This window comes from Pteropus alecto, unplaced genomic scaffold (genome assembly GCF_000325575.1).
Source record: "Pteropus alecto unplaced genomic scaffold, ASM32557v1 scaffold3, whole genome shotgun sequence".
NCBI classification, from domain to species: Eukaryota; Metazoa; Chordata; class Mammalia; order Chiroptera; family Pteropodidae; genus Pteropus; species Pteropus alecto.
In genome coordinates, this window is record NW_006442484.1 from 68,783,294 (window position 1) to 68,794,713 (window position 11,420).

The 11,420-nt window shown below is 39.7% G+C and overlaps 1 protein-coding gene across 4 annotated transcripts in view; it reads right to left on the bottom strand.

Moving 5' to 3' along the window:
• Positions 1-11,420, bottom strand: part of METTL21A (methyltransferase like 21A) — a 56,028-nt gene that overhangs the window by 41,223 nt on the left and 3,385 nt on the right. For 2 of the 4 annotated variants that reach the window (XM_015596760.2, XM_006921395.3), the window contains exons 3-4: positions 11,087-11,198; positions 1,174-4,462 (exon numbers count right to left, since the gene is read on the bottom strand). In XM_015596760.2, coding sequence (XP_015452246.1) covers positions 4,065-4,462; positions 11,087-11,198 — 510 coding nt within the window. In that variant the 3' untranslated portion in view covers positions 1,174-4,064. Of the gene's footprint in view, positions 1-1,173; positions 4,463-5,063; positions 7,786-11,086; positions 11,199-11,420 lie in introns of those variants that run through there. The other 2 variants (XM_025039493.1, XM_025039494.1) reach the window with 2 other exon arrangements.

Here is an 11,420-nt window from a genome sequence, read left to right on the forward strand (position 1 = left end):
GTTTGTTTTGTATCCTTTTAGTGACAATCTGCATATACACGCAAATGTAATGTATATCCTCTCCCTTTTTTACATAAATGGTGCTTTTTCACTGAATGTGTCTTGGCAGTGGTTCAATTTCAGTGTATGTGCATCTGCCTCTTTAACAGGTTTGTAGCATGCCACTGTATAAATATGTTTGTTTAACCAGTACCCTCTTTTATGGACATTTAGATTGAAACTTTTGACTGTTATCAAATACACACAAGTTACTATCGATATATAATAAGCTAGTATACATACCGAGGATAGATACTGGGAAGTGGAGATTAAGTATGGCTTATTTCATATTTGGAGGTTGTTTCCTAAGCATTATTGAGAATCTTCTTAATTAAAAATGTCAGTATTTTTTGTCACACTTCACAGTCTATTTTGCTTTTTAGCAAGAAAATTAGAAGTAGCAGAACCAGTTTCAACACGAGGTTATGAAGTAGATAGGCTGCCTTTTCTCATCTTTGCAATACTGTTTTCTCTTCTAATCAATTGTTCTCAGCAAGGAAACTTAATTTTTCAGTATGCCATCTTTTCAGGTGTTAAATTTTAACCCTTCCCTGGTTGTACAAAGAAAGGCATAAGATAAGATTTAAGAGCAGAAGGAAACTTCTGAGCTAATGAATCCTCAATTTTAAAAAGGACTCTGCCCTGACTTCATGCGATTGCTGTCAGTGCTGAGAACTCGTCTCCCGTTTCCCAGAACAGGACTCACTACTCACTGCAATGCTTCTCCTCATTCTTGTTAAAAAACTTGAAAAGGCTATTTCTGTCTTGGTAGAGGTCCTGGGGAGCTGTAGAATTTTGACCGTTTCTCTGACACTCAAATAAATCACATGTCTGTTTCACAAACTATTATGTCAGGCCCTATATCTAGGACCTCTTTACCAATACTGGTACATTAAAAGGTGATTTTTAAAAGTATTTGAAATTTTTAATTTTGTTATTTTAAAAATTAACAGGAAATGTTTCTATCTTTCAACTTCCATAAACTGAAAGCATACATATTAAATGGAACTGATGTTGGAGGTAAATCTTTTAAGTTCATGATAACTTTGTTACTGAGAGTATGCTTTATATTTTGATATCCCTAATACTTTATCCTTTACATTGGGCAAGGAGAAATAAAGCACAGAAATGAGATGTTTTAATAAGTGATTTAATAAAATAACTTATCTGTAAAGGAAGGGTTTTCATGAGTAAATGTTTATTGAACTCCCTTTATGAAAAGGGCTCCGTGTTAACACTTGAAATATAAAATATAAGGTACAGTCCTTGTCCCTTAGGAGCATAAATTGTATTTGGTAAGATAAAACATCCCAGACAATGTTGTTAATTCTGCCCTGAAAGTTTTCAATCTAGGGTTCAGTCCATTTAGATAAAGTATTTTGATCTACTGGAATTCTTATCCTTTTGTATGAAAGAAAAAATGTTCTCCTAGAAACTACCTGAAGGTGGTACGAGGGCTTCAGATAATTCTTTCATGAACTAAAGATACCCTTAAGAGGTAAGTTACTTAGAAAACAGCATATTTTACAGCAGTAGTTCTCAGAACCTGATGTCACACATATATTTTAACATAGCACCTTGGCAACAGTATTTGATTTTAATTGGAGAAAAAGTTACTGCTACCCACTGGATAACTTAACTGTATAAAAGTTCAAATAAGTAGCAATGTGAGAACTGAGGCTTAGTACGTTAGGGTTAGACTAGGTTTCTATCCTAGGTTGCTAAAATGAGCACACTTAAAATGCACGTTTATGGGATAAATTAATACTTTTAACATAAGTGAAAAATGTCGCAACGTTGTTGACTTGACATTTATAGTGAACACAGGCATGCTCTCCAGATATATTCTCTCCCCAGCTCCCACCCCACCCTCATCCTCCCACCTCTGAAGCACTCATTTCCTGGGATTCTGGGAATGGTGGCTAGTGGCCGATGGCTGAGTCCCTCTGCAGGTATAGTCTTCGCCCCAAGGTTATGTCCCTTGGATCCAATGACTAACCTAACAAGGGATATAAAGTCCCACCCCCTTGCCTTAATATGGCCCAACTGCAGGGCCATCCCAGCTGAATTCACTGAGGACTTCCTGACTGAATTCCAGCCCAACTTCCCCCTCTTTCCCAGACCTGCTAATTTTACTCCAGAGATGATCTTGAAAGCAGTCCCATTTAAACTTTCTGCACCCTAACCTCCATCTCCGCTTCCCCAGGGAACCTGACCTGCAACAACGTTTTTTACCCAAAGCCTAAAAAAAACACTTGATTTTCACTTAGACAACCAAACTATTTCCGCTAAATTTTTATTGCCTTTATTTTCTTCTATTAGGACAAGAAAAAAATATCTTCAACCTCTTCTGGCGGCAGTATTCTTAGTTAATGTTTTATGAAAATGTAAAACAGCCTAATTTACTTTACTTGGTAGAGCATCTAGGCATCTTGAAGCTCTCCACCCCCGCCCCACCTCACCTGACCTCAAACCGTTTAATGCCCATCTCCAACGTTAGGGATTTTAACGTAAAAGGGCTGAACTCCATTAATATATTCATTTCTAATAACACACCTAAATGAGATTGGCCTTTCATTACAGTGTCAATGATGATATCACAGGGCTTTTATTTTACTTGTTTTAAAAGACTGTCCATGTTCAACGGCATAATACTGACATTTTATGGATTTCGTAAGCTATGGATATTTCTATTTCATGTGAATTTATCAGAAAACGCTCAGAACTTTTAATTTACCTTGACTAAAGTAAATCTATGTAAAATATGTGTAGAAAATAATGCAGTGGATATTTTCACATCTAAGATATTCATTAGAAGGCTAAAAGGGAAGGGGAGGTCTTGTTTCTAATATTTTACAAAGGAAATCTATCTCTAGTATCAAATACCATACTGAGATTATAATATTCTTGTGGTCTAAATTTGTTTAAGCTGTTGAAGCTTTTTTATTGTGGGAAAAGAAAAAAGGTGTGGGGAGGGGCTGTGGGTGTGTGTGACTTCATTCATAAAGTCTATCAAAAATAATCATGAAACAATGTAACCACTATTTAACCCAAAGGTCAATAACCTCTAAATGGAATGTATCTTTTTCATTCAACAAATACTTAGTTATGATATACTAGATACTGGGGAGGCGAAAATGAAAGAGGCAGAAGCATTCCTGGCCCTCAGGAAGCTTACAGTCTTTTAGGGAATTCAAACACTGAATAAGCAGTTATAAGTACAATATGGAAGAAGCTTATACTTGGGGAGCTAACCTCTCATGAAGTGAAAGCCTAAGAAATACAAAAATAACACTTGAGAAAAGGGAAAGCTGAAGGGGAAAACCACAGCTTTTAATTTGAAAGATAACCTATATTCATAGCAAATGGAGATCTAAGATTTTAGATGCTTTCGAAAAGTAACTAAAACTTTATTTTTACTTATTCCTTTGTTTATATACCTAAATCTGAAATTAAGCCCAAAAACACGATACCTTAAAAAACTCACATCCTAATCTCAAACAAAAGCATTCAAGAACTAAATGGGTAGACAAAAGATTTCAAGAGCATTAACAGCTCAGGGATGTACATTAAACCTCATTTCATATTTTAAAAATCAGAAAAAATGAGCTAAAAATATATCTTAGAATGTGTTTAAAATAATTTGCATGACTTAGCCTCTCACCAAAGAAAACAAGCTCACTGCTTTGAATATACCCTTATACCAACTAGTCCTTCATCATATCATCAGTGAAAACTGATTTTCAAGAGCGAGCGAGCAGTACAGGATACAGAAACAACATAAACAAAAAGCTCACGCTTCTCTTTAATCTTAATTGAGTTTGAGAGAGAGTAAAATATGACTAAAAAGTCACGACAATGGGACAAAGTGCTGCTTTGTTTTAAATCTACACATGTGCTTTGTCCCTTGAACCCCCTGGTTAAACTTTTTATACCGAAAGCCATTTCATTAAGTATGGTTAGATTCTCAGTTTAAGGCCTTAATTGACACACGTAATGACAACATTCTTACTAATTACAGCCAACTATAAGCCCTCCCTCTGGTTTCTCTTCTGTGCTTTGAAAATATGTACATCTTTTTCAGGATCATAGTGAACCTTACTCACAGTAAATTGCCTCTCCAGCATCGCTAAGAAGTTGTTATCCCGTTCATAGCGAATTCGGCAAGCTAAAAGAATCACAGACTGGTTGCTAGAGAGATGTTCCAAAGTTTGAAGAAGATCTGTGAACGTTTCTTCTAAGTATATGATATCAGCTCCAAGTATCAGGTCAAATTCTCCAGGTGAAAAACTCTCCATATTTTGTCCCCAAGTCAGCTCCTTAACAACAGCTTTGGATTGGATATGAAGAGGTAAGTTGGCTTGAACATTTGATTTAAGAAATTCTAAAGCTACCTTTCGATCCGTGATAGTCACATGAGCACCTAGAATGTGGGACAGAGAGAAAGTAATGTGCACATCAGTACAACTAACAGGTAGCAGAGTCAAGTTAAATGGCAGGGTTGCGTGTCTCTAACTATTCCACCTGATCGGCAGAAGATGATGCCCTTCATGGACAGTCACAACAGATTAGAATAATGACCAGCAGCTCTTTTTTGCATGGCCTACTGGTAAGAGTGAATCTCTGACGTGCCTCTGTGACACACCTGCCGTTTGCTGAAGTTGTAGCTGTGAAATGCAAGGTCTCCAAATGACAATAAGCTGAGGCTCCGAATGCTGCAGGCAGAGCTGGCCTACTCTCCACGGATGTCTACCACTGTATTTCATTCATTCACAATCCTCAAGTCAGTAGGTTTCAGAGTAAAATGGAATCCAAGAATGAAAAATCTGAGAGCAAATGATTACGAAGATGACAAGATACCAAAATAGGAAAAGGCTACTTTTTGGGCTTAAATCTTTAAAAAGACTAAAGGAAGAGATTAATTGGCTATTAAGAAATCCTAGTCCACTTCCGCGTAAGCTGTTATGAAGCAGCCAATTTATATGTATTTATGTAATATATATAGTTATTAAAAAGTGGTAAACTTAGAAATTACATTGTATTAAATAAAGCTCTATAAATGAACATGTGATAATGTTCTCTAAATGCTAACTTTCGACATGCAGTGTATAAAATTAATGAGGCAATATTTTATTACTCTGTTCTTGTGGGTTGTTTACCATGAACTAAAAGATCTAATTTTTTAACCAATACGTCTGAGACAGGCTAAGCTGGTAGTTACCCTGAAAGCGAAGCAACTACATGCGGTCAGCCCTGAAATACCTCGTCCACACTGCAGTAACAATATAACATGTGTGATCCTGCTTAATTCTGGCAGCGTCAATTCTAAAATTTAAATTTTTGTTTCATTCTTTCATAAAATTCTTCCTCATTTGCATCCTCCTGCAGTGTGTAATCTTCACAGGATTCCAGACCACTGTCCTCCTACTGGATGACAGTTATAGGAGCACATTTCAGTGGCAGCTTATACTTAATGTTTCTTATCTTGACCCATGACATTAGGTTAGGACGGTATGTAATTCACTTTGACATTTACAGTCCTGAGTGTGATACTGTGAACATGTTCCAGTTGTTAGATTTTACAAGCATGGACCTACCACTTTAACCATTCATTGCTAGACAACGTGCTGCATGGTGAGCAGAATTTAGTTATACTTTCATCAGAAATCACAGACAGCCTTTTCCTGGTTTGACTCAGAACTCTACCTCTAGATTTCTTAACAGTCTCCATGGCACTCTGCTGGCAATACTGGAGTGATCTAATCTTTGGAAGATCGTCTCGGCGTTCACGTTAATAGCCTTAGATGTAGACCTCCTCTAATGTCTGCTTCAGGGATTTTTGAGGCTACTCCTAACCTGCTAGGTATTCTAGGAGTCTTAACAGGATCTTAATGTCATTAGACCATTCCCCTATAACATGCATCAATTCTACAAATATTCAAGTGGCTGCCATCAGCCATGGGACAAAAACCCCTACCCTCACAAAGCTAATACTCAAGAGCTTTGTACTTGAAGAGATGGAAAATACAAGGTTTTTAAAAAGAATAACATCCAGTATGTTATTTAGAGATATACACTAAGGACAAAAATAAATCAGGACAGAGAGACATGAAATGTCAGGAAATAAGGAAAATGTGAAATTTTAGACTGGATAGAAGGCGAAGGCCTCTCTGAGAAGATGACTTAGGTAAAGGCCTGAAGGAAGTGTGGTAATAACTGAGTGCATATCAGGGGGAAGAATGTTCCTGGCAGGCAGAAGAGCAAGTGCAAAGGCCTAGAAGGTGCAGGCAAGGAGACTGCGGCTGGAGTGGCTGGAATGAGTGATGAGGAATGAAAGAGAGAAATGGTTTCAGAGAAGTAACAAGAAGAGAGGCAGATCACCTACAGCCACAGAGGTCTTGCTCGGAGAGGCTTTGGCTTTTTTTGAGTGAGGTAGGAAGCCATGGGAGATTGTGGAACAGAAGTGCTAATGATCTGACTTAGGTTTTAACAGAATTCCCAGCAGTGGGGCCAAGCCAGACGCAAGGAGACAGCTAGGAGGCCACCACAGTGATCCAGGTGAAGGAGGCTGGTTACAGCAAGGTGCAAGCCACCAGCCTCCTTGTGGAACCCAGACACGTTCCACAAGCCATCTCCAAAACACGGCCCACCCGCAAGTAACTACCCCCTCACTAGTCACTGAGTTTGATCACCCAACTGTCCAACCCTGTGGTTTTGTTTTGGGGGTTTGCTTCTCTTGGGGAAGGGGTACAGAGGATGTCTTGCTTCTTTTAATCTATCGGTTTCCTTTCTATCCTTTTTTCTCTTGGAATTTAGGGAAAAAATGGATCATCTGTCCCATAGTTTCCCAGTCTAGATTTTGCTGATTGCATTATATGTAGTTTAGCATGTTCTTCTGTCCTCTACGTCACCTATACACTTTTTTGATTTGGGTTTAATTTTTTGAACAAGACTATTTTCAGAGGTGTTGGTATGTTTTTCCTCAAGAGGTATGTAATATCTGGTAGGCTCTATTTTTGTGATGAGAACAGCCAGATACTCAATGCCCAGATCATTAATTCATTAGATTCCTTTTGCATTTATTGGTTGAGAAACTTCAATAACAGAAAGCTTCTTTTAATTATTGTTTGGTTCAAAATGACAGTGGGTTAGCAGAGTGAGAGAGGAAGCAGTGTGACTGCTTGGCAGCGTTAAGAGCCCCCTTCGCACCAGGTTCCTGATCATGAACTGAAGAGCCGGCAGACATGTGTTTCCTCCCACTACATCCAGCTGCACAGGTGCAGGCCTGGAACAGGTGAACTGCACTCAACCTTCTTTTTAGCCTAGTGAAGAAGATGAAGCAAGGAAGGGCAGGGTGTTGACAGTATGAGAGCCGATGGTGATAAAGATGATGATAAAATGACTGCCTGTGATTTATGCTGGGGAAGGAGGGAAGTGAGGTAATACTGAGTTCATAAAAGACGAATGGCGACTGACCCAATAAGACAGCATAGCCCAGCATAATGTGTAAACGGGTCCTGTAGCCGAGGCTGCAGCTGAAGTGGGCCAGCCAGGTAGCACTGCCATGGACCAGAGAAAAGCTGCCCGCCGACATCAGCCTGGGCCGCTGCGGGCCGCCACTATGGAGTCAGTAACTGTGGCCAAGGACATCCTGGGTGAAGCAGGGCTTTACTTTGATGAGCTGAACAAGCTGCAGGTGTTGGACCCAGGGGTTACTCAGCAGATCAGAGCGCTCAAGTGCAAGGGCTTTATGAACAAAATTGGTCAATTTCAGAAAAATACTGGGTGGTTTAATTGAGCTTGTTGACCAACTTGCAAAAGCAGCAGAAAATGAGAAGATGAAGGCCATTCGCTGGTGCTCAGAACTTGCTCAATCTACAGCAAAGCACAGAGAAGCCCGACAGCAGCAACTCCGAGCACTAACGGCACAAAGGGAAATGCAGCTTGAAAGGTACTAGGGTTGAACAGGGAGCTCTGAGTAAGGTAGAAGCAGAACGAAATGAATGTATTGACCAATTTATTTTCCAGAAATGAACCTTTTTATAGCAGGAAGGCAAAAACAAAAACAAAAAAAACTTCTGTATCAACCCTAGTACATCACATGAGATGGTGTATCAGGCAGGTGGGACCTCTAAAGGCAGTAACATAAATCTGGAGGAGCATGTTCCAGATGTCACTGCATGTCTGGTAAATACCTGGTGACCATAGTGGCCCAAGTTCTTATCTCTTGCATTCTTAATCTGAACAGTCTGTAAACATTTGATCCCCTTTTTTTTTTGCTTTTTGGTAAATTCACAAGCTTTGGGGAAAAAAAGCAATATATTATTAAGAAAAATAAAAGAACATAGCCTGCTGTGACTCACTTGGTAATGGGAAAAAAATGAAAAAAAAAATGTATAAGCATTTGTCCTCACTTTTGGTTTTTAGTTTCGTAAGCAATGGCTTAATTTACTCAAACATTTGAGTACATTTTATGTGCTGGAGATACAAAGATGAGCAAGATATCCTTGCCCGCTAGGGACTCAAGAGTCTCATGAGAAAAGAGAGATGTAAACATAAGTGTAATGCAGTGTCTGAAGTAAAAAAAATAGGAACGTGGGTATTCCCAGGAAATTAAGAAGTCACAAAGGAGAAATCCTTCGAGAGGAGCAGAGGTCAAAGAAAGATGTAGGAAAAAAAGGGAAATCTGAGCTTACATCTAAAAGAGGTGGTATTAACCATTTGAAAAGAGTATAGGAAGGCCTTCAAGGCAGAAGGGACAGGCCAGGAAGGGATAGTCCAGAAGTGTGTGTGCCCCTGGAACTTCGACAAAGTGGCTAAGAGTCAGGCAAAACGAGATTACACAGCCTTCCGAAGGAGCCTGGGATTTAGCCTGTAGGCAATGAGGAGGCACAGGATGTTTAGGGATGGGTCACCCCATCACTTTTGCATTTTGGATGGGACAATCTGACAGCTATTGGGTGTTCCCTGAATTCAGGAATAAATGACTCAGATAATAAAAAATAAAAATATTTTAAATAATTAGAATCTTTAGTGGGTTTGTCCCCTCTTATTTTAGAGTGCTTTTAGGGCTATTTTTGTAAGAATTACATAAATTTTATAACAGAGACATTAATTTTCATGATTTTCTAGTATTCTCATTTCTTACCCCAGAACTATTCATCTCCTGTGCAGCAGGTGCTGTGCTAGGGCCAAGAACACACAGAGTGAGACACAGTCCCATTCCTCAGAAGAGACAGATAGATGAAATGACGACCTATTGTGAAATGTGATCGTGGGACAGAGGTGGGGAGTACACCAAGGACCGTAGGGAAAAGAAATAAGGCAGCAATTAATTTTGCTTTGGGGCAGGAAAGAACTCAAACAGGTAACTGTGAAGCTGGGTCGGGAAGCACCTAAACTGTAAGCTCTGCAGAAACCAAGTCTTTTGTGGCAAAGCCTAACTAGTCCTCACTCTGTGATAGTCTGAAGAGCCTTATGCTGGCTTTCCCAAGCCCAGGTCCAGATTTCCACATCGGAAACAGAAATACTGAGAGGTAATCAACACTTATGGAGCATTTACTTTGTGACAGTCAATGAGCCAACAGATTTCTACACATGCTCTCCTTTGATCTTCAGTGTGGAATGAATACAATTATTTCCCCATTTTATAGAGAAATTCAAGTTTAGAAGTTAAGCAAACTTGCCCAAGGTCACCCAGCTAGGAGAAGTTAAAAAACATGTTAAAACCAAGTGTAACTCAAAACCTACGCACTTTACCGCACTAGCATGTCGCTGTATCAGCCAGTGAAGTTTTGCATGAAGCCCTTGTTCTCAGAAGGAAACAAAAAAAAACCTCATTTCGCCTCCCAGGTAACTCGTCTCATAACAGCAGAGGGAAGTTAGTGTCATGGAAAGAAAATAACTAGAGCTGCTGTGTCTGACGAGCCGGTTAGAGTTTGAGGGCTCCAGTGAGCAGGACTTCAGGGAGTGGCTTCATCTCCTGGAACCCCAGTTTCATTTGAAAAAATGAAGATGAAAAATAATCCCTAGCATCCTTGGGGAGGTTATAAGGCTAACCTAAGGAGCAAGAGCCTTCTCAGTGACAAAGTGCTGTGGGTACAGACAGATGGAAACCTAAAACAGTTTATACCTACTTCTAACCACCACTCCTGCCCATGCTCCCCACTAAATTTTGGAAGGCAAAATCTAAATAGAGAAAGGAATACTGAAAAAGAACTGAGTTAAGAGAAAGGCAGAAATAAGTTACGTGCTGGCACCATCACCATCTGGGCCTTGTTAGGAATGTAGGCTCTCGGGCCCCGCTCCAGACCTTGGGAATCAGAGGCTGCATTTTAACAAGAGCCTTAAGTGACAGTATTGAAGTGGTGAATATTACATATGGAATCTTAGAAGCTGGTCTATCCTATCATTAGCTAGCTCAAACTGTATGAGCCAGAAATTGAAGAAAGGAGTCAATAATGAATAATCAGATAATAATGAGGCTTAAAAATACCCTAGGCCTAAATTAATGTATGCAAACCAAATTTTAAAAAAATAACAAACCTTGATATTAATCAATTCATAACTGTATACTGTTAAAACAATTTTTCAATATAAGATGTCAGTACAAACTGTAGCAGAGCCAACTCTTTCTAGAAGAGAAAAACCAGCAAAGTTTCCTAGCAATGAAGGAAAGAGACTATCTGCTCTACCCACCTCTCAGGGTTAAACCCACAGCGTATGGGAAAGCACCTAAACTGTAAGAAAACTATGCACATGAATAAGATAATTCTCTCTGAACTTAAAGTCGCCTTCCAATCATATTAGCTTTGTAAAATTGAAGGAGGCAAAGCGATCTCTCATGAGACATATAAAAATAGGATAAGAGCAAGAAGAAATTAGCCTAACTGGAGTTAAGAGCACCAGCAGTTTGCCCATAACTCACAATAAGTACAAGGGAAAGAAAAATAATCCAGTAAGGGGAAAACTAACAACAGGGTTTGTGTCAAGAAAACAGCAAGTGTACCTCTTGATGAGTTCCACTCAGCGAATGTGTCATACTCACCCAGCAGGGCAGCCACTATGCCCACCAGCCCTGTGCCAGCACCCAGCTCCACGGCAGAGCAGCCCCTGAGCTCCACAGCTCCCATCTCCAGGTACGTGGAAAGAACAACGGCCTGAGTCAAAACACAACGTGATTATGATTAAGGTCAACAAGCACTTTTACAGCTGAAGGGTTTCAATGTGCTGACATGCAAGGTTCCATTCCCAGTTTAATAACACACACAGGAACTCAGCTGCTGCTGGGAGGTAACCTCCTAGAGCAAGCACAGACGCTGCATCCCACAGAACAGCTGCCCCAGGCCGCTAACAGGAGCAGCAGTGGTCAGTGACATTGC